The sequence below is a fragment of the Brachyistius frenatus genome, unplaced genomic scaffold (genome assembly GCF_029030835.1).
Source record: "Brachyistius frenatus isolate BFR_SWC_R1_liver_20210118 unplaced genomic scaffold, ASM2903083v1 Contig_33, whole genome shotgun sequence".
NCBI classification, from domain to species: domain Eukaryota; kingdom Metazoa; phylum Chordata; class Actinopteri; family Embiotocidae; genus Brachyistius; species Brachyistius frenatus.
This window is the reverse complement of record NW_027210632.1, coordinates 3532501-3559343: the sequence shown is the minus strand read 5'-3', so window position 1 is coordinate 3559343 and position 26843 is coordinate 3532501. Positions and strand designations below refer to the sequence as shown.

Below are 26843 nucleotides of genomic sequence, written 5' to 3'. Positions count from 1 at the left end.
TTATAAAATTGGGCTTTTTGATATCATTTGCTTTTTTTTTTTTTTTTTTTAATGTTTAACATTATTGAGTAGTTCAGTGAAATGAAATTGTAAAAAAATTACTATTATAGGGAAAAAGCTGTAAGAGCTATATATAATATAAATATAATACTTTGCCTCAACAGTTAAAGCTAATTAACTAAACTCACTTTCCCCAAATTAGTGATTTAAAAAAGAAAAAGTAGTTTTCACGCTCCAGTATTGTTATATTGAGTTTGCTGTAAAAAAAAAAAAAAAATGATGACGTATCAAAGTTTAATCAATACAGGAGAAAAATGATGCAAGATCAATTTTAGTTTATCTGATGACATCAGCAGAAAACTGCCTTCCAATAGGCCGCGGTGTTTTTTTTAGGGGGAGGGGGCGGGGCTGTTTGATTGACAGGCATGTGTGCTAATTGGCAAAAGGCCAATTTAACCGATTTTTCCCACCTTGTGATGGTTATTGAAAAATTCGTTTTGAAGCGCCAACAAGCGCAAAAAAAAATAAAAAGACCAGCTGAGATTAAATTTTATTATTTATCGATAGTCGTAGCACCATTTCAGAAGTGATATCTTTGGGTATAAAACATGAAGTTAAACACACGTTGTTTTTTTTAACTCGATTGTTCTGTATTTTAAACACAATTCTTGGTTTTCGAGGTCACCTTGTCTTCTAGTGGTTTTCCTTTGGGACGCCTCACTTCAGTACTTTAAAAGGTCTTTGGCAGCTTTTAAAGCTCCTTTCTGTGTTTTTGGGGTTCTTGACATATATTAGTGTTTAGTTTTAACAGTTTTATAAAAAAAAAAAATAATAATAATAAAGAGAGAGCGAGAGAGAGAGAGAGAGAGAGAGAGAGAGAGAGCAGTCATCTGGGAGCAGTACGCTTTAAAAAAAAAATGATTTTGGTGCTATTAAAGTCCCGGCCCAGCGATGACGTCATCACAGACAGGTGCTGTAAAGCGTCACTTTGTAGCTGATCTCGTCCAGGATGCGGCGCGCGGTTCGCTCCAGCTCGTCCAGCTCCGCAGCTTTGGCCTCCAGGACGCGCTGGTTGGCCTCGTAGGAGCTCTCCAACTCTGCGGAACAGGAATTGACATCGCCAGAGAGGTTGGAGTAAGTTATTCGTACATATTTGGGTTTTTATTGTTTACTATTAAGCTGTTCATTTTCCGCATAGGTGGAACAAAGACCACGTTCCTGCCCCGTTGTAGTGTTTGTTTTTATTACTTTTTTTTTTCGTCGAACTTTTAAACTACATATTTGTTTTTAAATGTGCACCGTTTAAAAAAAACAGGTTGTTTTCAACTTTATTTATTCTTGTGCTTCCTGCGGTTTCGGTTGTCTGTGTTCATTTTTTAAAGATAAAACGTCTTACATTTTTTTGTTTTTGTTTAAAAATGCGTAGAAATGATCCGCAGACTGTAAATAAATGACTTTATGTAGTGCTGCACGAACCACAGGAGGCGCTAGTGAGTCGTCGTAGCTTCCAGTCTGCCCTCAGTCCAACGTGACGGGTGAGTGAACAGCTGTCAATCAGCCCGACATCTTTCCATCTCAGAAACCGAGGCAACTTTACTTCATGTTGCTTCTTTTAAATGAAAAACAGTCGGGAGTTAAAACGGACGCTCACCTCCGAGTCTCTGCAGCTTCGTGCTGCTCAGAGCGAGCAGCTCGTTGGCTTCTATCTGCAGCTGGTCCGCTCTCCTCCTCGCCTGCAGCACCGACTCCCCTTTATCCTCCACCTGCTCCTCCACCACCTCCAGTTTATCTTTCACCTCCTCGTCAAACTCCTGCACGCACGGGGAGCACAACACTGATGACGTCGGCGGTGGGAAATCACAGAAAATTTAAGATGTTTCAGAAGATAAGAATAACTAAAGCGCGTGTGTGTGTGTGTGTGTGTGTGTGTGTCTCTCTCTGACCTGCTGCGCCTCCTCCGCGTTCAGTCGGGCCTGGTCGGTGAATCGGTCGGCCGTCTCCGCCAGCCGGGTCACCTCCAGGCTGTTCTGCCTCAGCAGGCCGACCTCCCTCTCCAGCTGCACCAGGCGACCCGTCGTGTTCCCGAGCTTCAGCTCCGACATGGCCGTCTCCGACTCCACCTGACACACACACACACACACACACACACACACACACACACACACACACGAAGCTTGTGTATCAACAGCAGCTAGAAAAACAGCGCAGGTTCAGTAAATAATACAAAAATCGATATAAAGTCACTAGGAGGCTTTTTTTTAATCTTCATACAAACAAAATTTAATTTTATTGGGCGTTATACAAATTTTGAGGGCTAGAAAAAGCTCTTTTTTTTTCATCATTTCTGTCAGTATTTTTTATTACAAATACCAAATATTTTTAAAGTTGAAGTTTCATAAATGTGGTAAATTGTTCTTTTTCAAAACGTAGAAAAACCACCTAATTAAATAACTCGAAGCAAACATTTTCTAGTCCGACATAATTTCATCAGTAGATCAATCAGTCGTCATTTTTTTCCCATTATTTCCATTATATTATTTTCTGTAAACGCATCGTACTTTGATACTCAAATATTTTACGTTAATTCCACCGGACCGAGAGCGGTTCTGTTTCTCCGAAGCTCACCGAGATCAGCAGGTCCAGCGTTCCCTTCGTGTTGTTCTGCGCCAGCTGGATGGCGTCCATGGCGATGCTCTGAGCGCGCTCGGTCTCCTCCAGCGCCTCCTTCACCACGTCGGCCGTGTCCTTCATGTTGGACGCCTCGTCGCTGACCGAGAGAGACAGGGACAGAGACAGAGACAGAGACAGAGAGAGGTTAGTGAACCTCGGAGGTGAACGCACACACACACACACACACATACAGCACGTTGTCATAGAAACGCAACTTTGTTTATATGTATAACCTCTCTGAAATTTGCATTTAAAGTTTTAGGCAGATTAATTTCTACATCATGGGAACGAAAGCAGGTTTGAATAAAATCACTTTGAATGTAAAAAAACAAACAAACTGCATTTTAGTTTTTATTTCTTACATTTTTCAGCTGTATTAACGTGTAAACATGGTGAAACAATATTTTTCCCATGTTGATATTTCTATCGTGATTATCACTGAAGATTTGCTGCTAGTTTTATTTATTTTTTGTGTTTTGATTTAACAGCTCTCAACTTTCGTAAACTGACTTACAGCTTAGTTTAGGATGAGAAAAAAAAAATGTAGTGAGACTCAAATATTCCTAAATATCTGATTTCCAAATTAAACTGTTTGGCAGATCCCTGCTGTATATTGTTGGCATTATGTTCTGTGGATTATTGTCTGAAAAGATTTAATTCAGTTTCATGTTTTTATCTTTTTTTCACATTAACGATGTGTTTTCTTTTCTCCGCAGACGTCCAGCTCCTCCTCCCGTTTTCCCTTTTCCTTACTTGGCCGCCTTCGCCTGCTTCAGCAGCGCCTCGGCCGCCTCGATGTCTTCGGCGCTCTGGCTGAGGATCGACTCCACGCTGGTCAGAGTGCCGACCTTCTCCCGGATCTCCTTCGTCAGCTCCTGCAGCTTCTCCGTCGAGACCGGCATCTCCAGCGCCAGCACCTCGTTGGCCACCGCCTCGATCACGGACACGTCCGCCTTCTCGTCTGGAACGTCGCAAAAAAAAAAAAAAAAAAAAAAAAAAACGCAGCCGTCATTTTTAAAAGCGTTTCTGAATCATTCAAACTAAAACAAAGGTGAGCTTGTCGGCGGCGCGCTCACTGGTGAGGAGGTCCCGGATCTCCTTGATGAGGCTGCGCAGCTGCTCGTTGCTCTGCTCCACTCGCTCTTTGCTACGGTTGGATTTGACCAGAACCTCCAAAGCGTTCATTTTGGCTTCGTTGGCGCGTGTGTTGGCTTCCCACACCTGACCGCAAGCGAGTATTTATTTATTTTTATTTAACTTTTCTCACATCCTGCCTTTAGTTCTTCTGCGTCATAACAAACGATGACGTTCGCTCACCATCCTGGAGAGCTTGTCCACCTCCTGCATGGCGGCGAGGATCTCCCGGTCCAGGTTGTTGGCTGATTTCAGGGCCGTTCGAGAGGCGGTGACGAGGCCTCGACAACCTTCTCCTCCGCACCGAGGCGCTCCGTCCTCGCCGACGCAACCCAGCCCGCCGCAGGGGGAGCAGTCGTCGCCTTCAGCCGCACCGCCGCCGCACGTCTGCAGAGGAAGAAGAAGAAGAAGAAGAAGAAGCAGAGTGAGTGAATGTTTAAGGTCCGATTGTTGTCCTCTGAATGTCCTCCGACGTTTCTCACCTTCTCGCTCAGTGGCGACAGGTCGGATTTCTCCAGATCTTTGGAGAGCTTGTCCAGCTTCTGCGTGTTTCTTTGGTGCTTTCGGTCGAATTCCTTCTGACCGCCGCTCAGTCGGTCCTCCGTGGATTTCCGTACCGCGGCCGACAGCTCCACCGTGTTGCCGGGGTCGCTGGTGGAGGCCTTGGCGAGCAGCTCTGCGTTCCTAGACTGCATGTGAGCAGCGGCGATGGTGCCCATAGCGCCTGAAGACAGGAAAGTTAGGGAACTGGATTATTTCCTTACACGGCATACATTTTAGTAGCTCGTAATTTCTATTCAATCGTCATTTTGAGCGTCTCGCCATGAAACTACAAGTTGCTCTAAATCTTATGTACATGGACCGATCTTCTCCAAACGTTACAAGTATGATAACTGTCCGGCCCTGAAGATACCTGTATGGTAATATTCACTCATAGTCATCGCGCACCCTGGTGGCAACTGGAAATTACACTTTTCATAATTTCACATGCTACGTCGAGCTGGTTGATCACATGAACCTAAAGTCGGGTCAGAATAGCCTAAACATGTGGTTGATGATATATTGAGAATTTCGTTCGACTTTGTGAAAGGGCGTCGCCGTGGCGATGCAGCAAACTGCGCCACCAATCGTCCCAGGAGTCAGACAGCATTGTGACAAATCTTTGGCTCACTGCAACCTATAACTGCACCGTCCAGAAATATTCATTCAAATGCGACCAAAAGAAACTCACTACAGTTTTTTTGTTTTTTTGTTTTTTTTTCTTCTCACCGTGGATGTTGGCGTTCTTGGTGTCCTGGACCTGCTGTCGGAGCTCCCGGACGGTCCGCTCCAGCCGGTCGGACTCATCCGTCAGCGCGTCCAGGTTTGCATCGGTGGCGTTGGCGTCGTCGTGGAGAAGGTTCAGCGTCTCCTCGGTCGTGTTCAGCTTCCCGTTCAGGAAGGACATCAGACCCCTGAGAAGACAATGAAGCGGTGATGAGGTACTGTGTGTGTGTGTGTGTGTGTGTGTGTGTGTGTGTGTGTGTGTGTGTGTGTGTGTGTGTGTGTGTGTGTGTGTGTGTGTGTGTGTGTGTTTTGGTACGTACGTGATCTGATGCGTCAGATCCTGGATCTGCTCCAGCTGCACGGCCGCGGGGTTCTTCTCCACTATCTCCCTGACGGCCTTCACGTTTGTCTCCAGGCTGCCGACCAGCTCTTTGTACGGCGCCGTCACCCCGCTGGTCAGGAGCTCCGTCACCTGCGCCTCCAGCCGTCGGGTTTGATTGGTCAGCTCGCCGACCACCGCGTCCCAGACGGCGACGCACTCGTGGCAGCGCTCGCAGGCGGGGAACTCGCCCCGGTAGCCCCGGGCGCACTTGTCGCACCGAGGGCCCGACACGCCCTCCACGCAGGTGCACTGTCCCGTGGCGTGATGACACTGCTCGCTGGAGATCCCCCGGGAGTCGCAGTCGCAAGCTGGGAACGGAGAGAGAGAACGTCGGGTAAAGAAAATAATTACAGGGATTTTAAACGCATTCCCCAGATGGAAGAATAAAACTGTACGAAGTCGAAAGCTCCTCCAAGTTCAGATGATTTTACATAAACCTGAAAATACAACATAAAGTTGAGCATGGCTGCAAAATTAAAGGATCGTATTGTTTAAGCAACATTTTTTTACGATTTAAATTAGTTGTACCCTCAAAGTTTCTCTACATGAAAGTGTAAAAGCAGTTTTTTCTTCTGTGATTGGTGGGAATTTGTTTTTTATTAATGTTATCTTGGTTGTTTTTGAGCAAACGGAAGCCATAAAACAACATTAACATCAATTTAGATTCATGTTTCTGGCCTCCTGATGAATACAAATCCAACGTTCAGTCAAACTACAATAAAACTGAAAGGCATAAAAACCAAAACAATGAGCTGAAAGACGCTAAACGCTACGAATAGCCAATAAAACCTGCAACAGGTTTTGCAGTTTCAACCAACTTAAAGTAGAAATATTTAGAATTGCTTTAATTTTCTTAATTTTATTGGCGTCCTCCTTTCTAAATATACAACTTTTAAATGGGCCTTAAATCTACACATTTCCCCAAAAACATGAAAACAAAAAAAAAAGCCTGAGAGTTTTTAAGTTTTCATGTCTCCTTGGGGAAATAAAAGTTTATTCAACTCCAGCACCTACGGTAAATAAACTTCGACAGGAATATGACCCAGAAGGTCACGGTGATCCCTCGAGTCCACATCCTTCCTCCCAGGAGGAAGAGGAGGAGGAGGAGGAGGAGGATCGTGTGAGTCAGAGAGAAGGAATGCAGAATATCTTTACGTTTCCACCGTCAGTGTTGCTGTTTTATTTGTGTGATTTACGGAGCTCCGGTTGAATGTCTGGTTTGAAGTTTTGTTTGTATCACGCTGAAATATTACACCTGCTGAACGTACATGGTGATTAGGAGAAAAGCCACATATCAAAAACACTGACCCGGTTTGGAGCTCTTTAATCCTTTCACGCTCACAAAGATGCCGACCAGACAAAAATGTAAACCTTCTGTCGTCTAAATCCGGCCGTGAGAACGAACCGCACATCTTTTTATTATCAAAATCTTCGCACATCACGACATGCAGCTCCCACACATTTGAGGCGGCCGCGGCGTTCCCATGAATGGACGCATTACTGCATCATGTGTGCGCTGAGGAAGCGAAGTCCAGCTGGTTCCACAGCTGAAGAGAACCATCAGGGAATCGTTCAGGATTCCTGGGTTCTCTGGGTGTCGGCCCATGACGGGGAAAAAAAAAAAAAAAAAAACGGGATGCCTGAGAGTGCTGGAGCACATCTGGTTCTCATGAGGGCAGAAAGAGAGTTCATTCCCAGATCCCACCACCCCTCTCCCCCCCTCCTCCCCTCCCCTGTTTCTCTGAGGCTCAGCCAGCTACTGTGAGCCGTTCACTCCAGCCAACGGACTCTCCGGCAGTTTGTTTGGCCGACGACGAAACTTTTGCGGGATCACAAACCCACGCTGAGAGCCAGCTCGCTGATTCAGCGCGGCCGACAAAACCACTTCGTTTTTGGAGACCGTTTCAAAGTCTCCACGGTTTACGAGATGCACGTCATCAAAACTAAACATAACAAAGCGTAGTGACTCAGAGGGAATCACATCCAAATGAGAAGGTCGAAGTGGCTGGAGAGAGAAAATAGAAAATTTCAGGAGGAAATATAAACAGAAGAAGACTGCGCAATCAGGAAGTGGTTGGACGGAGATGTTTTGGCTTCAGCACACTGGAGTTCAAGTGAAACATGACCGTGAGGGAGTTTTCTCATCCGTATTAGATGTGAAGGAGTCGTTATGTAAAACACACAAACCAAAGGCCGAGGAGGAATCTTTCACAACCTCAGACTGTTAAATAACTCCCAAAACAAGTGGAGAAGGCCTGAGGAGCAAAGTGCGACTCATTTAATATGAATTATGGCCACCTGGGGGCAGCAGAAACAAGATGTCAGATTATCACTTTTTTAAAATTGATATTAAACCTCCACTCAGAGCTCTTTTTTTTTTTTTGGGCTCCTTTAGCTGCTAAATGCTCCACTTTGTTCTCCAGCTGGTCGCCAACGCCGCCCGTCTGATGTTTTGGTTGCCGAGCAGGTAGAGAACAGTTATTTCTTTTTAAAAATATTTATGCCGGCTGCTGTGGCTGGAAATTAAGCTGTAATTAAGTTTCAGAGCGATGAGAGGAAACAAAAACAGGTAAGTTTAAACCAAAACAATGAGCAGAAAGACGCTAAAGAGGTTTTTAGTTCAGGAGAGTTGGGTGATAACGATCTGTGGGTTTGTCAACAAGGAAAATGGACCCTAAATGTTATCATAACTTCCTGTCTTCTAAAAATCTACCCCAGTTTCTAAACATTTTTTTAATCTAATCTGAATGAAATCAGCCTGGATTTCTATTTGGCACACACTTTTTTTTGTGTCATTATTATTATCATCATTACTCTATGTTAATACAAAAATATCAAAAATACAGCGTGACAGAAGCATGTTGGTGACATCCTACCGTGACATTTGACCTCTGGATCCCCCCAGAACAGTTCTTTGCACTCCCGACACGTCCGGCCACCGAATCCGGGTTTGCACACGCAGCGTCCAGTGACCTGCAGAAAAAAAAAAAAAAAAAAGACAATCGGGTCGATGCTGCAGAATATTATCAGGAAACTTTAGTTCAAACTAAATCCGCATGATTCAGAGCTTTCCTTTCACATTGTAGACACAATGGAGCTTTGTAGTTGCTCCTCTTTATACTATTCAGTTATTCCGCCGCGTATTCTGAGACTTCCTTCCTGTGATGAAGCGCCGCCAGTAAACACAAGAAACACGAATGTTTGTGTGCGAGTGGGCGCATGTTGTTCGCTTCTTCAGGAACAGAGCTGCAGGAACAAAGTCGGAGAGAGAGAGAGGAGAAATTCCCAAACAGCTGGAGTCCATATATTAAAAAAAAAAAAAAAATTATCTAAACACGGGCCTCTTTGATTAGACGGGACGGTCACGGCCCGGCTGCTTCGGGGGGAAAGTTTCCTCGCCCGTCCTCAGGTTGTGTAAGAAATACTTTGGCAACAACAACAACCGCTCATTGAGAGATGCAATTTTTTTGTGGTTGCCTTCAGCTATACATCATATTCAGGGGGAACAAACTGGAGCAGCTGACGCAGGAAATGATGCAGACAGATGTTGGACGAGCTCAGTGGTTTCGGCTCCGAACTGCTGGGTTTTTTTTTCCTTGTTTTTCGTCCGTCATGGTTGCGATTAGATTTTTGTCTCGTCGTCTTTACTTCCGTCCTGGTTTTGGGTTTCCTGTTTTACTATGAAGTCACGCTTCGCCCTGTGTGTGTTGGTCTACTTCACTTCCTGCCCTTGTGTCACTGTTTGCGCCCGCCCTGATTAGTTTAAACTTTCCCTCATTGTCCTCCTCTCCTTGGTGTATTTACTCTGTGTTCTCCTTCCCGTTTGTCATTTCAGTTGCCGGTTTGTTTAATGTATATTTTTTAAAACGAGTGGGGACGAGTTTGTCCCTGTCGGTTTTTTGGTGCTTTAATGTCTTAGTTTAGCTGGGTTTTTTGCCTCTTTAGTACGTTTTAGGACTGCCCATTTGTATTTTGTTTCATATTTGGGATTCGTATTGACAAATTTAGCATCTTCCTTTAGTTATTAAAAACTTCTACTTTCATGAAACCTTTCATGAAATCCAGATATCAGTGTTTTCCTCGTCGCTCCCATTTTCTAATGCTTTATCCACCACATATACCTCTTACTATGTCCATCCTTTCTTTAGTCCCACTATCTTACTGTCCTTATGTGTTTCATAACCTTTAATGTTTCTTAACTGTTATTAAGATATCGTGGTAATGATTTTGGATATGTTTGTCATCTCACCTCGTGGCAGGAGGATCTGAGGGAGTGGACGGGGTCGCAGTCGCAGCGCTGGCAGCCGGTCCGGCTGGCGATGTTCCACGTGTCGTCGGCGCAGCGGTCGCAGTTCTGACCGACCACGTTGGGCTGGCAGGGACACTGACCGCCGCGCTGGTCGCACTGACAGTCGTCGGGGGACGAGCAGGCCTGAGGGAGCGTCCCCTCCGAGGAACACATACACTCTGCAACACAGGGAAAAGTATAGTCATCGTTCAACAGGTGAGTAGTTTACATGAGTCTTTATCGCATTTAAAAAAAAAAAAACGCTGCAGAAATCTGGGCGATTTATTGACTGATTTTAGAGACGGGCTGCTTCTGAAATTTTGGAGGCTGTTAATGATGAGTTTAAAATGTAGCCCTGACTCTTTATTAAAGATAAAGTATGTAAGATATGTCTTAAAAAAAAGATTAATTTAACATGCGACTTTCCAGCTACTGCAAATTATAAATGAATGAACTTGTATTCATACAGGAATTTGATTGATACCAATTAAAGCTCGGAGTCAGAAAGAAAATATAACGACCACGTGCAATTTATATACAGAAATGCTGAAGACATGTTTGAAGTCATTTAAAAGAGACAAACCGTCTCATAAACACATAATTAAATATGCTGAATCGGGTTCGTGTACAGCCGTACTCACTCCTGCAGCTCTGCGTGGCGGCGTTGCCGTAGTAACCCAGTTTGCAGTGCTGGCAGACGTGGCCCTGCGTGTGGTACAGGCATTTGAGGCAGGCGCCCGTGCGGGTGTCGCAGGACCCCGGGTCGTGCATGTCGATGTTGTTGTTGCACTGGCAGGCCGTGCAGCGCCCGCCGGGCACCAGAGGGTTGCCGTAGTAACCGGGGGAGCAACTGTCACACCTGGCACCTGGACGAGGAAGAGAAACATGACGTCAATCATATTTATTTTTTTGAGGACATTCGGGCACAGCTCCAAAAATATGTTTCCTTCATGTGTCGTGTTAATTACAGGAAGACTGAAGTGTTGAGTTTGTATCGTGTGAGAGGTGAAGACGTGATGACAAAAACTGCCCTGCTTGCATAAAAACAAATGTGTGTGTGTGTGTGTGTGTGTGTGTGTGTGTGTGTGTGTGTGTGTGTGTGTGTGTGTGTGTGTGTGTGTACATACCTTTGTAGCCGGGGCTGCACACACACACCAGCTGGTTGGTGTTGGACAGAAGGTAACAGCTGTCTGCGAACTGCCGTCCACTGCGCGGCCCGTCCGGACACATACACGGGCGACAGTGGCCGCCTGAACCCAGCTCCGGGTCGCCATGGTAACCGTCCAGACATCTGGGAGTGAAGGGAAAAAGGGGTATTTAAAGTAAATCCCTGGACTTGAATCCGTTGCCTCAAATCGCCGATCATGCTCTCGGTCCGAGCCGCTTCTAAATGTGATGATCTCTGACATCATCATCGTCTTCATCATCGTCTTCATCAGCAGGTCGTACCTCTCGCACTGGTGCCCGGTGGTGAAGTCCCTGCAGCCCTGACACTCTCCGGTCTGAGGGTTGCAGTACTCGCTGTGGCCGTTGCAGTGGCACTGCCGGCACTGAGGGAAGCCCCAGTAGCCCGGCAGGCAGTGGGCGCACTGGCGGCCCGTCGCCCCGGAAACGCACTCGCACTGGCCGGTCGCCTCGTGGCAGAAGGCGCTGACGGCGCCGCGCGGGTCGCAGTCGCAAGCTGGAGGTGAAATGAGGAGTTATTCATGAAGATTATTAAACGGAGGATCATCCACCACGACACGCGGCCTCCTCCGACACTCACGTCTGCAGCCGGAGGGGCTGAACAGGAACGTCGCCGGACCGCAGTGGTCGCAGTTCCTGCCCACGACGTTGGCTCGACACCGACACTGACCTCCGCTCGAATCGCAGACGGCGCTGAGCGAACCCTGAGGGTCACACTGGCACGCTACGAGACGAGGTAGAGAAAAGCATACATGCAGAAAATTAATGTGTGTGCGAGTGTCCTGTCAAAGCCTGTCTTGTGATTTAAAAAAAAAAAAAATTCTTTCACAGGAAACGCAGGTTTTTATTAAGGAAATTTCTTTGCTCTAAATTCTGATATAAAGTGATCCTGAAAAAGTAAAAAGATCGTAGACAGAACAGTGAAGTCGCCCTCCTCAGTTATTGATGGATTACTGAACCAGATGGAAAAAAAAATTACCCCGGAGACACAAAACAACCTTGAAGAAACAAAAAATGAAACTGAAGAGACACTAAAAGACTTCGTAGAGACCAAACATCCCCAAAAACAGAAAAACAATTAACCCAGAGACACAAAAGACAAGAAAACTGAACTCATTTAGAGGAAGACGACGTACCCACGGCTCCTTTGTGCAGCAGAGCGGAGACGCTGAAGATGTAGTCGTTGCAGATGTCCGTCAGCGGGCTTTTGACGACGCTCTGGCTGCTCTCCAGACATCGGTAGCGCTGGAACGTGTCCCACGCTCCCTCGCCCTCGACCCCGTGGAACATGTCCAGCTCTCTGACCCGGGGCATTAGCACCAGCTATACAGAGAGAGGGGGGGGGGGGGGCAGAATATAACAACACAGGTTAGGTTTCTGCTCAGACCACGCCAGCAGGCTGGACGACCATGAGACTGTTTGTAAAAGCTGAGAAAATATGTTCCATTGAAGGAGAAAAGAAAATCCAGTGTTGAAGGACATGAAAAACCTGAAGACACAACTTGGTGTGGTCAGAAACATCCCATAACTGAGCTTCTCAAACTTGTGATTTACTGCTCCGCAGAAACGTGTTCATTTATTCGGTTGATTAAATCAATTGATCGTGTGTGTGTGTGTGTGTGTGTGTGTGTGTGTGTGTGTGTGTGTGTGTGTGTGTGTGTGTGTGTGTGTGTGTGTGTGTGTGTGTGACCTACGGAGTCGAGGAGTGTGTACGGGCTCTGGACTCCGCTGCCGGACGAGTAGAGCGGCAGACTGAGACGGACCGTGTAGTTCAGTCCTTTCTCGAAACACACCGGCCTCACCAGCAGCACGTGCCTGAAACACAACACGGAGTCAGTGTGTGTGTGTGTGTGTGTGTGTGTGTGTGTGTGTGTGTTGCCAGGGAGACGGAGTGACGTTTTTACCTGGATCCAGGTGGGAGAGAGATGGACTGCTCGTCTTCGCCCTGGATGGAGTTGCTGCAGTGAGCCGAGTAGTTTGGAGGGTTGAAGACGGGACGCCGCACTTGGATGTTCACCTTCTCCCACTGCTCAGGTAGCTGTCCACAAACACAGGCACGTCTTTACATTATATGCACAAATGTTACTATTACTATACTAAACTCTCTTTTTCTGGACGGTGTTTATATTCAAGCGTCCCACGGCTAACTTCCTGGTGTTTAATGTCTTTAAGAGTTAACCGTACACAACCTTTCCCTCTCCGTTACCTGCGGCTCGTAGCGAATCAGGACATCGTACTCCATGGACTCCGGGATGTTGTCGACGTTGAACTCCAGGTAGGCTCCTTCCGGCACGTTGGCGAAGCCCACGCCGGTCCAGGTGGGACTGCGACCCGCCGGATACGGCCTCGGCACCACCTTCACCCCCTGGAAGAGACAGAGCCGGAGACTTCGTATCCGGGGACGGGGGACGGGGGACGGGGGGTCGGGAAGAGCGCTACGCTGACGACGGCGCGGTGGACACACTCACCGGTCCGTGCTCGGCGTCCTCGGCCTCGTACGTGTAGTGATCCAGAGAGATGAAGTAGAAGCCCGACTCGACCTGATCGCAGCGCCGGCCGAACATTCGCTCCCGGCACGCGCACTGTCCCGAGAGAGAGTCGCAGCTGTGGAGACGGACGGCAGGTAGGACAACATGACAACACGTCTCCACAGAATTGGTTGGTCAATGGGCGGAGCTTGTTATAGCGCTTTTGACCCGTTATCTTAAACTTAACCTGCTTCGGGGGGGGGGGGGGGGGAATGGTTAGCTCAGCGGCATAGGTTACCATGGCGATGTCTTCGTAGGAGTTAAACCTGAAGTTACCTGGATAACCTGCTTTGACCTTTTAACACTGGTTCATCTAAATGGAACGCAGCCCTTTACATTTTTAAGAAGATCTGTACATTTTCTGATGTAAAGTGTCAAAATACGTCATCGAAAAGTTATTTTATTCTGTTACCAAAGAAAAACAAGGCGGCTTTGTAACATGGGAGCAACATTTTTTGAGATAATTATTTTGACATTTTACAAATGGCTCAGTCCCATTTAGTTTCCCAGGAGAGACCCTGGAACTGGCTCACATTAAAAAAAAAAAAAAAAAAAAAAAAAAAAAAAAAAATGTTTTTATTAATTTCACCTACTTGTTATTGACGGCCCCGCCCTGATCGCAGTCACACGGCCTGCAGCCGTCCATGTCGTGGGACAGACCCCAGTGCTGCGGCTGCAGAGGACAGAAAACAGACGTTTGTGACTCACACAAACACGAGAGGTAAAAAAAAATCCAAACAGAGTGTAACAGCTGCGTTTGGATCCGCACCAGACACTGATCGCAGTTCTGTCCGTCGACGAGCCGCTTGCAGAAGCAACTTCCTGTTTCTGAATCACAGGAGTTTCCTCCGGGCAGCGTTCCCAGCGGGTTGCAGGTACAAGCTGCCAAAACACACAACGAAACAATGAAGCTGCAGATTAAAACTGCATCAGTATGTGTTTTATGTATATGTACACTTTGTAGGATTGTTTGTGTTGTTTTAATTTGAAATTCTGACACAAACAGGAACTTTTTATTGAACCAAATCCCTTAATTTCGTACTAATTAAAAGTAGGATGTTTTTAATTGCATAATGAGTAATAAGTATTCAAGACCGTATGTAAGGAGTAAAAGATGGAAACTCCTTAAATCATACTTACATGGTTTATTAAAGGTTCTTTTCAGTTGTTTATTTTTTTTAATTAATGGGCAATTTAAAAGAGCTTTGGCCACGATGCTTATCACCTACATCTAAGATTAAAGTTTAATATGATTTCAGGGTAATTTAAAGAGTAACTTGTGTTATTTTACAGGATTTTTGTTTCCATTGTGTTATCAGTTGTTCTGATGTTGGGTCATTTAACTGTCCTACAGAAAATTGGAATATATTTGGTGTAGTTATAACTTAAGTGTGACTTACCCAAGCAGCCGTGCGGCCCTTGTCCCAGTCCGTGGTGTCCCTGTCTGCAGTGGTCGCAGCGCTCGCCCTCCACGTTGGCTTTGCACCGACACTGGCCCGAGATCAGCCCGGCGGCCACGTCGGTCCGCGAGTCGCACAGTCCGCCCTGCAGGGAGCCGGACGGGTCGCAGTTGCACGCTGGGGAGGCGTCAAAAAAAGGTGACATCAGAGACACGTGAACGCAGATAAATTCCCAGAAGATTTGACAGTTTTACTTCGTTTATCTTTTTAGAGACGTTTCTGGTCATGAAAACCGGTTCAGGTCGGTCCCGAGGACGGACGACATAATGAAGAGCAAAGTGCAGCGGAGGCAGCCTGTAATTTTAAAAGAGGAGTCCTGTAAAGGTTAAAGGAGAAGCGGAGGGGGAGGCTGCAGTTTCATTTTACAGCACTATTTCCATTCTCACCCACCACTTTAGGAAGGTAATTACAATCACGCTGTAACGACGGCCTTCTGCTGCTCCACCACAAAGAACGAGAGAAGCTCCAGATTGCCGCTCGTCTTTAAGTTTTGTATTTAACGATCTGGGTGGACCGTAAAAAGGATGAGGAGGAGGAAGAGGAGGAGGAGGAGGAGCGGCGATGACGTACGTTCACAGACGTTGGGGTCCCGCAGGTCTCTGTTGGGGTGCTGGAAGAAGAACGGAGCGCACTGCTCGCACTGCCGGCCCACCGTGTTGTGCCGGCAGCCGTCGCACACGCCGCCGCTCATGTTGCCCGTCGTCAGGTAGACGGCCAGGTCGAAGTGGCACGACGCCGAGTGATGGTTGCACTCGCACTCTGAGGAGGGGGGAGGGAGGGAGGGACGAGAGGCAAAGTGAGATGTGTTGGCTTTCTCTTTGAAAAAATATGCATTTTATTTTAATTCTAAGAATATGTTTTATTTTTACTTTTTGATGTCTTATAATCTTGTTTTTCTTATAGTTTGTCGATATTTTTTTGGACGAGCAAGCAACTGTTTACTGTATAAAATGCTAGTTGAAAAATTTTAAATATTTATTTTGATATATGACGAGAAAAACCGCAAATCCTAACATTTAAGAAGCTCAGATTGGAGGATTTTTTGGGGGCATTTACGACTCAAAAAAGTGACACAAATTCATAAGAAGTCCGTCTCCTCGTTGAACTGAAGTCGTGAACTTCTCCGTCCACCTGAAGACGGACGGACTGATTCCTGTTCATGTTCTTACTCTTGCAGGAGTGCGTGTTTCGTCCCTCTGCGGGTTTCCACGGCAACTCCTGGTAAAAGTCCTGACAGCGCTCGCAGTTCAGTCCCTCGGTGTTGTGATTGCACACACAGCGGCCGTGGACCTGCACACACACACACACACACACACACACACATAAATGAACACTGATTTAAGCACCACATCCCAGAAATAACAGCTCTCTATAAGTTTAAGCTCCAAATTTAACTCTTTTGTTTTTAACTTTTACATCAATAAAGGGGAACATTCAGGAAGTATTGAGCACGAACGTTCATCTTAACCTCAGAAATTGAGTGACCAGAAAAATCTCAATTCAAAATGTCTCGGTAGATTTTTCTCGGCCTCGTTCGCAGATGAGGATCAAGAAAAGCGTTAGAAAGCTCAGAAAAAAAGTCAATTAGTCGACCTTTGAGTTGAGATTTATCACACATTAGTCTGCAAAGAGCAAAACTTTGATCCGGCAGACAAAACTTAATTAATATCAAGGGACTTATGTCAATGAAACTAAACCTACAAACGTAGGTTTAAAGACCGTCGCTAACCTTTTAGCCCATTAACAAGATCAAATGAACTGATGAAGATCATTGGATATGATTGAAAGCTTTAGAAGAGCAACTAAATGGTCCTGAAGGTTGAATCGTTTTCCCAAATGAAGCAAAATGAATTTGATGAAATGGTTAAAATTAAACCAATATGAATTTTTTTTGTTGTTCTATTTTTGATCAACTGAATGTGTGAAATGATGAAATTAAAAATAATTTTTCCTCTCCGTGTGTTATATGCACCATGCCCTCGGCTCCCGTCGGCGCCCTCTCCATCGGGGCGCACTCGGAGGCGTGGCCGTAGCAGAAGCAGTTGCCGCGGACGACCATGTCGTAGAGGGCGTAGTAGTACTTCTCCGTGACCTCGTCGCGGGAGTCGAGCAGGTTGTCGCCGAGCGTGTGGAGCTTGATGAACTTCACTCGCAGGTCGGTGATCTTCAGCATGTCTGCACGCACACACACACACACACACACATGGGTTTAACACACACACACACACACACACACACATGCATTTGCAACTACAGAGATATTCAGTGCAGTGCCTTGCTCAGGGGCTTCAGCAAGTAAATGAGATAAAACTGAAAGAAGGAGTTAAGTTTTCAACAGGAAGTGCAGACAAAAGATTTACATTTCTTTAGTTTAATAAATCTGTCGCACCAAACACACGAATCAAAGCGAGTCGCCGCTGCAGCTCTTCACACACACACACACACACATATTTAACACGACGCCTCTGCATGTGTGTGTGATCGAAGAAGACGTGTGTGTGTGCGCAAAAGTCAGACTCTCGCTTCCACATGTGAAATTCTTTCCCATGTGACCTCTGACCTCTCAGGTTAGATTAAAACCCTGCAATATGTCTGTTTTTTGTTTTTTTTCTTGTCTTCTGTCTTTGATCTTGATGGTTTCATCGATACCATTTGTACATTGCGTTGCTGTTTCGAGAAAATTTTTGGGGTACGTCCGTAATTCTTTTATTTATTTTTTTTTTTGGTCAATTTTTCATAAAAATATTGCAAGTATATTCATTTGAGATCTGTTAACAACACCGATGAAAAAAAAAAAAGCTTTTTAAGGGCAGCGTACTCTGTATCCTCAGACTGTAGGGGTCCTCGATGTTGAAAGCCGGATCCAGCACCCGAAATATCACCTGAAAGACACAAAAATGGTGAAAACCAAACATTTTTGTAAAAGTTTTCTTTTTAGAAAAAACAAATGCGCCCTGACCTCTCCCTCGCTGGACGGTTCGATGTCCGAGTAGCGGGAGTCGCAGATGATGTCGTCCACTTTGACCATCGGCCCGGTGGAGACGCCGGGGAAGGACAACTCGCAGTCGTAGGCGAAGTAACGATAAACCTGCCACGTTTTCCCGAAGTCCATCGAGCGCTCGATGATCATGGCTGCCGGGCGAAACGTCTGCGAGCGAACAGAGACGAGGTTTTAATGTTTTCCTGCAGCGAAGCCTGCTTCTTCACGCATTCTTAAACGTCTCGTTATCGAGCCTATAAATATCGTTCATGCCTTTTCGTTTCATTAATAATAATAATAATAATCTAAAAATAAAATTTCGATCGATTTCTCCTCTAGATTCCCTCATTGTGGAAGGATGACCTCTGAATGTTCTCTGACTCATTTCTTTTAATTAATTAAAAAATGTATGATTCTTTAATATAATTTATCATCCATATTAATTCAAATAATCACTAATAACTGTTCTGTGAATGGCTCTTTGTTATATTCATTTTACTGCTCTATTCTCCTGCTTACCATGTGTCCACAATTACTTTGTGATATCTGTTTTACATGTATGTTTTTTTGGGTTGTTTTTTTTACTTCTGAGGCAAATCAGATTTTATTAGCACAAATCAATCTGGATTAAATCAAAAGTATATATATATTTTTTTAGCTACATATATCTTTATAAAAAGTATGATAGTGGGCTAAATAATCTAAAGTCCTGACGTTACTGTAAAGTTTGTGTCTGTTGATCTTTTCTGCCGTGAAGACAAAAAAAGAAAACCTGTGTGTTGAGAGAGAGAGAGAGAGTGTGTGTGTGTGTGTGTGTGTGTGTGTGTGTGTGTGTGTGTGTGTGTGTGTGTGTGTGTGTGTGTGAGAGTGTGTGTGATGTCGAGCTGCCATGTTGATGAGAGGCATGACTCCAGCTGGCCGCCATCAAAGAAGACCACGTGATGAGAGGCGAGCAGCGGTTTTTTTTTTTTTTTTTTTACTGCACCGAACTCCTCCTCCTCTTCCTCCTCCTCCTCCTCTTCCTCCTCCTCCTCCTCTTCCTCTTCCCACCGCTCTCCGGATACCCGAACGATTTTCAACAGTTCTCCACCCACAGCTGTCCGACGCTGGGTTTATCTCTGTCTGTGTGTGTGTGTGTGTGTGTGTGTGTGTGTGTGTGTGTGTGTGTGTGTGTGTGTGTGTGTGTGTGTGTGTGTGTGTGTGTGTGTGTGTGTGAGAGTAAACAGGCACCTTGAAGGTCATGATTAGGTGTGTGAAATGAAACTCGGCCTCCAGGTCCAGCTGCAGGGTCACGTTCTCCACACCTGCAGCGGGAGAGGAAACACGGCCGAACAGGAAATTAACAGTTTAAAGCTTTTTTTTGTTTTGATTTGTAAGAGTTTTAAAACGTTAACACAACTTTCTCACACAATGAAACGAAACTCTTAAGCACGCAAACTCTCTCGTGTCTGCGCAGCCACGTTAGCTTCGTGCTCTCCCGCCAACGCGCAAATCGAATTAAATTGAATCTCCGGTTCTGGATCGCACCAGCGAGAAACATTCAGTACCTCCCTTCAGTTTATGAGCCGCTACCGCTGCAAAATTTTAATTTAGCAATAATCTCCACTTAATAAAGCGCTTCATTTTTGGCCGAGTCTGCGCTTCTCGACAGCCGCTCGGAGGCCGAGATGGAAGCGGAGGAATCGGGGAAACCCCGAGTGAAGTTATTGTTGCGTCTGCGGCTTCCTGCTGGTTTCTCAGAGCCGTCTGCTCACACCTCCGACAGATTCCCACCGCTCTGCAGGAACCGGCGCGCGGCACTAATGTGGGATTTTCTCGTCTGCCTGGGATAATCTGCTGGAGAGCGATTTTCTTTCAGGGATCCGGTCAGCGAGGTTCTGACGGATGTTCTCGTTTTTTACGGAGCGTTTCAAAGTGAAAGCGACAGTTTGTTTGGGAGTTATTCGATTTTTATCTGATCAAAATAAACGCATGCCGGCGCGGCATCTCGCTGATGTTTATCAGGTGGGCTTGTGTTTATTTACATCGGAGGAAACCTTCGTTCCACCGAAATAAGTGACTTTGACCTTCTCTGAGGTTGTTGTTTTTTTTTGGACTGGAAAAGTTGAGAAAACTTTCTCCTTGAAACATATTTTTGATCTTTAGTGACTCAGACGGCTTCTTGCGTCTCCACTTTTATCGTTTTGCCCGTAAACTTGGACGTTACTTTACATCTAAACGTGGCGTGACTCGTTTTATCTGCTGAAAAGTTTAAATTAGGCTTCTGTCTGTGTGCGCGAGGTGTAATTTTGTGTCTCGAATGATCCGCAGCAGAATCGCCTTCGATTGATCTCCAATATCGAAGACTTTGCTTGTTTTATGTCGTCCGTTTTCTGGCTTCAGGCTGAACTTCCCTCCGTGTGATTACCGCCACTTTTAAAAAAAATCCTCTTGTGTGTTCAAGTGATGACACACATCTGTTTCCTACCTGCACACCTGTTCTCCTCAGCACAACTGTAACCCCCCCTCCTCCCTCCTCCTCCCTCTCCCTCCCACTTCCTCCTCTAGCCTCGCTCCGATTGGCCCAGCGATCTCCCGTCTAGTCATTACTGAGCTCGGGTTCCCATGGGAACGGCCTCGGCTTTTTAAAACCCGTCTTTTCTCCCTCTCCGGTGTGTTTTCCCGCCGCTCACCGTTCTCCGACTGCCACCAGGTCTTCAGCCGGTTGTGGGCGAAGGTGGTGACCACGTTCTCGACGGTGTGGCTGACCTGGTTGCTGTTGTCGTCGTACATCTCCCGGGAGTTGCACGCGAAGCATTTCTTCTCCTCCTGAGGGACAGGGAGCGCTCGGAGGGTCAAAGGTCACCATGAAACTTGAACACGTTACACTCCCGCCGTCACCCCGGTTACTCAACGGGCTGCAAGCCGTTTCATTTCTGGCACAGAAAGTCGTCCCGAATGAAGGAGGAAGAATCTGTTTCACGACTCGTTCGTCGTTATTTGGCAGTTCGACGGATTTAACGTAATTCAGGCGAATGACACGAGAACAAGTCCTCACCCGCGTCGTGAAATAAACCTCAACAAGAACGTCAGTTTGAACTTTTAGCCACGAAGTAGTCGGTAGTTTCAGAGGTTTTGAGGTCAAATCCTGATGTATAGTGAATATCGTACTGCTGTTGTGTGTCTGTCTGCACTGCATCTGTTTAACGATGCGTTCACTGCCTCTGGGACCGACCCAGATGGTTTGGCACGCACACACCCACCCACACACACACACACACACACACACACACACACACACACACACACACACACACACACACACACACTCCTGAATGTCACAATATTACAGCGTGAGAATAAACAAGACGAGGTTTCTCAATTTCCACCGAGCTCCGGGGGCCAACTTCAACGTCTGTGTTGAAATGTGAGCCGAGTCGGGATGAGTGTCTCCGCTCAGCAGCGGGGTTTTTTTTTTTTCTGCTATCGGAGCCGGACTTCCTCTTCCTCCCTTCATGCTCGAGGACTCTGTGCTCATCCTCAGTAAGAAGAAGAAAGAAAAAAAAAAAGGCCCCCACAGCGTGTCTGCGCTTTCATAAAAACCACCATTCACACACTGAGCTGGCCGAAGGGTGTTTGATAAGAGGTTGAACATCCCCACAACTCGCCCCCGCTCGCACACAGGCCGGGGATTGTGAGGCTCACAGTGCTTTTATTGTGAAGGGGAATGTCTGAACTCCCACTCGACAAGACGGCGAGCAGACACACACACACAGACACACACAGACACACACAGACACACACACACAGACACACACACACACACACACAGACACACACACACACACACACACACACACACACACACACACACACACACACACACACACACACCGTGTCATCTGAATAGTTCTGGGCTTCGTCTCTGGATTTATTTCTGTCGCAGATACAGAAACGGTTGAATTAAAGCCGCTTAGTGGACTCAAAACTTTTGAATGAGGCTTCATTTATTCAGACGCCTGACGGCTGACATCATCCGACCTCGGCGTCCCGCAGCGATTCATAAATCACCGTCTCTTCGAGGCTGCTACGTTTCAAATCGCTGTGCTGAGAAATGACCCACTTTTCTGCCGCCTGCGGAAACCGAGCGACATTTAATCACATTAGTTTAAAACTCGATTTTCAAGTTACTGAACTCGCTGTTGGGTTGTTTGATCTCTGATAAAAGCCCCTTTTTTTTTTTTTTTTTTTTTTTTTTTTTTTTTTTAAGCTGGTAAATTCTTTAGTGTGAAAAATCTTAATTTGTAAAGTCAGACGTGACTAAATCTGTCGCATAAACTGTATGTAGAAGAAAAATGTACTTCAGCGCATGAAATGGAAATATTTAAAATCAGGTTTACACTTGTTTGTATAGAGGAGCTTTATATGTACACAGTGTTACACGTCATTAAATGACCAAATAAAAGTAACTAATCAACAATAATCACAATTATAGTTCAAACTGTTGGTGATCACGTGAGAAATATTCTTCTCGGTATAAAGCCTAAATATATACAATTTGATTTATAAATACATTTGAATAGATAAATGAGTTTAGCTTCTCGCTCACCTCCAGATGTCCGACGATGCAGAAGCGCTCGGGCCGGTCCAGGCCGCACGTGGAGGACGCGCTGAGTTTGTGCGCGCGGCCGATCAGCAGGTCACCTGTGGCCGGGTAGCAGCTGCCCTCCGTGCAAACATCCGCAAACTCGGGCACCTGGGCCCCGACGGGACGCCACAGGGCTGCGCGGAGGGACAAACTGCCGTCAGTGACGTCACAACATCTTCACTTTTTTTGGTTTGGTTTTTTTTTTGGTTTCAATTAAAAGTAAAAAAAAACAAAACAACAACAACAACGACGATCTTGCGGTGGGTTTAAATAAATCAGAATCACATGGATTCACTCCTTCAAATGAGGATAAAGTTAACAGCTGTAGGAATCTGGCTTTTGCAGCAGCTCTTTAAAATCTGAATAATGTCTTTTATGTGAAAACTGACTAATAGTTTGCATATGGCTCTCATTACATGAGCTGCTGCTGTTGTGGGCGAACATTTCTGACTGCAACAGAAGATAAAATTCCTTCCAGCGAAGCTTGAAGTAGATTTTTAACAACAACATAAAAGTTCAAATTAAACCTTCAACTCACCCAAAGTGGTTAAAATGGTGATTATGAGCGACATCTCCCGGAGCGGTGCATTGACAGGAGATGTTGATGGGTCTGCATGTGTGTGTGTGTGTGTGTGTGTGTGTGTGATGCGTGTGTGAAGAGAAGAGGGAGTTGTCTTCTAGAAAGTCCGCATCCCACCGACCAGCTCCACCCCGCTGTCAGCAGAACGCTACGCCGAGATTCGGAAAACGAGCGCGCCCTCTGCTGGCAGGACCGAAGAAGTACCGAATACAACAACAAGGGTTTTATCGGTTTGCTGCTTAACATCACACTTTATATTTATGTATATTTCCCCCCCCCCAAAAAAAATATTCTACTAAATTTGGAAAAACCCAGCAGAGGAAGTAAAAGTCCTGCACTCAAAATCCTACCAAAATAAAAGTACTAGAGCATCTTAGTATCAAAATAAAAGTACTCATTATGCAGACTGGCCCATTTTAAGAAAGTATTTAATTATTATTTAAGTATTTAATTCTGTGCAGGATACTTTCAATTAATATTTAACCATTAATTAGTTGATTTTTATTTTTGTATTAATGTCTGCAATGTAAAACAGTAAAAACATCTATTTTGTCTTTTGAGTAGAAGTAAAATATCCTAAGTCCAAGTACCTTAAAGTCTACTTAAGTACAATACTTTTAAATCCAAGTACTTTCTGCCATTGAAGAAAACCAGGTGACAAACACCAAACCTCGAAAACTACAAAAAAAAACACAACACGTATTTTAAAGCGGAACTTTTTAACGGTCTGCCGTGGAACATCGGACTCGTGTTTGGAGACGGACCGGAAGCAGCGTGAGGTTACTGAAATCCGTACAGAAGTGTTGCATCTGGTGAGTTTTCCGCGGACTCTTTTCTCCTCCGAGCAGCTCGTTTTGACGCCGTTTTCCCCGCGAACACGGTTCTGTTCAGCTGCTTCAGCCTGTGAACCAGAACACGTCGAGAAAAACGGTGATTTTGAGGATTTATTTCGCGTCTCCGTCTGAAGGCGGGAGACGTCTGAAGCTCCGAGTCCTCTCACCAGGGTCCATTCTAAAATCTGCTAATTTTCCCGGTTGTCGTGCAACTAACCTTTTTGAACTTAACATCACCTCGCAGCAGTCACAGCAACATAAAATCCCTGCCGATCGTCTAACAGTCTGTTTTTAAGGGAAATAATTGTAAAATTTAAATGTTTTGGTCCACGAGAAAAATAAATTAGGTCGTTTTGAATAATATTTATCCCACTGAAATGTTTTTAATTTTACTTTATATTTTTGTGTCCTGACTGTTACGTATTTTGTGCTCTTTTTTTTTTTTTACACTCAGTTGCCAGTTTATTAGGTACAGCACGCTAAAACGAATATAGTCTAATACAAATGAATCCCTTCGTCATGTTTGTGATGTTTTTGTTTTTTTAAATATGTTAATTTATACAGACTAGTTTAGTAAACATGTTAATGTGCATTTTGTCTATTTTACAGATGACATACTCGCATTCATTAGCGGTGAATTTATTGTCTTGTCTTTTTATTTCAATTTTGCTTTTAAAATACATTTTAACGTGTTTTTCTGTCCCTTTATGTCGGTTTTTATGTGCATGGAATTGTCTTGCTGTAAAACGCTCTGAGCTGCATTTCTCGGATGAAAGATGATACACAAACAACGTTTATTATTATAATTGTTGTTGTGTTGCTCAGGTCAGTCGTGTGAAGTCTTCAGCTGCAGTATCAGAGAAGATGTTGAGAAGTGCTTCAGCTCAGGTGAGGAGGAAACAAGTCGTACCGGATCACATTTGTACTTTATAGCGTTGTGTCGTCGTTACAATATAGATGTCAGTGGGAAAAATCGGATAAATATGTTGAGCTTGCAGAATATTTGAACGTTTCTTTCCTTCGCAGATCTTCAGACAGGTGGTGAGATGCAGGAGCACAGACGCCAGCCTCATCCTGGAAAGATGTGAGTAAAGTTTGTGTGTTTTCCTGAACTTCTCCACTTCTTTCAGGTTTGATGGTTTTCAGCTGATCATGTTTCAGCGAGCTGTGAGGGCTTCAACACGTCTGTGTCTCTTTATTTAAATAACAATAACATGTCCTTTTTTTTTTTTCCAGCGATAAACCGCGTGCAGCTGTTGGGCCGAGTCGGTCAGGACCCGGTGATGAGGCAAGTGGAGGGCCGTAACCCGGTAACCATCTTCTCCCTGGCAACCAACGAGATGTGGCGCTCTGGAGACGGAGAGACGAGCCCTACAGGTAGAACTGGATTTTATTTTGTTTTTGGAAATCACTTTCAATCCCACATTTTTCAGTTTGATCTGTTTCTAATGTATTAAAAAGAAAAAGGTTTTCTGTCATTGATTGATTTATTTATTTATTTATTTATTTTTAAAGATCATTCTGGTTTTCAACATTTAACATCAGTGGATTACTCATTAAACTGAATGCAAGTGTGGACTTTTGCCAATAGAGGGCGCCAACGAACTTCAACATATAATAAATTCAAGTATTTCAGAGCTGCTGCTTCATGTTTCTGAACTAAAACTGCAGTTTAAATGTTGATTCAGAGCGTCATCGTCCTCTATAAGAAGTTTAGAGGGCGTTTTTCAGAGCTCAGTGTTTCAGTGGGTTTTAATCAGCACGATTAAAACTCCAAATATCTACTTAAAGAGGATTAACAGACACATGCAGCTGTAGTTCAACAAATACTCAGGTTTTCTCAGTTTTAGTTTTAGAGATTTTTTTTTAAATTGTAATGTTTACAGCGATATCTGTAGTTTCTCATGTTATCCTTCCTGTGAATGAAATTTGTACGGAGACTGATTCACCTGCTGCTTGTTTCCCAGGTGACATCAGTCAGAAGACGACGTGGCATCGCGTGTCCGTGTTCAAACCGGGTCTGAGAGACGTGGCCTACCAGTACGTCAAGAAAGGGTACAAGGACGCTTTTTATTCTGGGACTTTTGTAGGATTTAAAAAAATTTAAAAAAAGTTTACTTGTGATAGCAGACAGCTGGACGGGAAGTGAGCGGTCTGTGTGGAAAGTTACAGTCGATGCAAAAGTTATTTAGCATCCTAAAAAAAAAAAAAGTGGCTGCATGAACTTAAATCTTCACTTTAATCCAATCAGAATCAATGTCGGCAGATAAAAAAACAAAGTTCAGACCAGACGAACCGCTGACATCATCGTTTCTCTCTCTCAGGTCGAGGATCCTCGTGGAGGGAAAACTGGACTACGGAGAGTACGTGGACAAGAACCAAGTCCGACGTCAGGCCACCACCATCATCGCAGGTCACACACACACACACACACACACACACACACACACACCTCCTCTCTCTGTGTGTCCCCCTATAAACTGTCTTTTCCCGTCTCCGCAGACAACATCGTCTTCCTGAGCGACATCTCACGGGACAGAACCTGATTCCTCTCCGTCTCCGTCCAACAACACTTCCTCTCGTTATTTTTTTCTCGTCTCAGACTGAAGGACGCCAAGTTTTAAAAGGAACCGTTCTGACCCACGAGGAAAAGGGGAAGGGGGAGGGGGGGGGGGGCAGAATGTGACACACTCATGGCATGTTTGACTGTGGCGCCTCCTGCTGGTGGAAAAAGAAGCCGTTTCAGGAGGAGCAGAACTTGTAGCGAATATACGGATTATGAGTTTTGATACTAAATAAGTGAATATATGTGCGTACTCAAGTTTCATGTGTGAAAATAATGTTGAACGCGAGAGTTTAAGGGATGCAACATGTTTGTTAACGAAACAAAGAAAGCTGCAAAGTCTGAGG

The 26843-nt window shown here is 45.1% G+C and overlaps 2 protein-coding genes across 5 annotated transcripts in view; one reads left to right on the top strand and one right to left on the bottom strand.

The window, feature by feature from the left end:
- Nucleotides 1–397: 397 nt before the first annotated feature.
- lamb1b (laminin, beta 1b) lies at nucleotides 398–15139 on the bottom strand. The gene is made up of 23 exons (XM_069700396.1): nucleotides 14854–15139; nucleotides 14047–14335; nucleotides 13394–13529; nucleotides 13132–13290; nucleotides 12830–12963; nucleotides 12620–12740; nucleotides 12062–12248; nucleotides 11506–11649; nucleotides 11190–11421; nucleotides 10868–11031; nucleotides 10382–10606; nucleotides 9702–9919; nucleotides 8329–8425; nucleotides 5391–5760; nucleotides 5074–5258; nucleotides 4287–4528; nucleotides 3988–4191; nucleotides 3747–3891; nucleotides 3424–3631; nucleotides 2626–2767; nucleotides 1944–2120; nucleotides 1652–1811; nucleotides 398–1097 (listed from the first exon to the last, which is right to left on the bottom strand). Exons 1-23 carry the CDS (start codon nucleotides 15056–15058, stop codon nucleotides 961–963), a joined length of 4281 nt encoding a protein of 1426 aa, XP_069556497.1. The 5' UTR covers nucleotides 15059–15139; the 3' UTR covers nucleotides 398–960.
- Nucleotides 15140–15415: 276 nt separating this feature from the next.
- ssbp1 (single-stranded DNA binding protein 1) overlaps nucleotides 15416–26843 on the top strand; it is a 12309-nt gene continuing 881 nt past the window's right edge. The window contains exons 1-10 of one of the 4 annotated variants that reach the window (XM_069700403.1): nucleotides 15416–15619; nucleotides 16091–16134; nucleotides 16935–17068; nucleotides 22488–22676; nucleotides 24759–24821; nucleotides 24960–25017; nucleotides 25170–25310; nucleotides 25901–25988; nucleotides 26258–26346; nucleotides 26436–26843. The exon at nucleotides 26436–26843 is cut by the window's right edge and continues 881 nt beyond it. In XM_069700403.1, the coding sequence (XP_069556504.1) occupies nucleotides 15438–15619; nucleotides 16091–16134; nucleotides 16935–17068; nucleotides 22488–22676; nucleotides 24759–24821; nucleotides 24960–25017; nucleotides 25170–25310; nucleotides 25901–25988; nucleotides 26258–26346; nucleotides 26436–26479 (1032 nt within the window). In that variant the 5' untranslated portion in view covers nucleotides 15416–15437 and the 3' untranslated portion in view covers nucleotides 26480–26843. Of the gene's footprint in view, nucleotides 15620–16090; nucleotides 16135–16934; nucleotides 17069–22487; nucleotides 22677–23842; nucleotides 23913–23938; nucleotides 24031–24758; nucleotides 24822–24959; nucleotides 25018–25169; nucleotides 25311–25900; nucleotides 25989–26257; nucleotides 26347–26435 lie in introns of those variants that run through there. The other 3 variants (XM_069700404.1, XM_069700406.1, XM_069700405.1) reach the window with 3 other exon arrangements.

Coding starts and splice junctions, on each gene's coding strand:
- lamb1b (XM_069700396.1), bottom strand. CDS start 15,058: ATGTCACCTTTTTTTGACGCCTCCCCAGCGTGCAACTGCGACCCGTCC. Junction 11,650..12,061: donor GCTGCACAAAGGAGCCGTGG/GTACGTCGTCTT, acceptor CTCGTCTCGTAG/CGTGCCAGTGTGACCCTCAG. Junction 11,032..11,189: donor ACCGGGCACCAGTGCGAGAG/GTACGACCTGCT, acceptor CTTCACTCCCAG/ATGTCTGGACGGTTACCATG.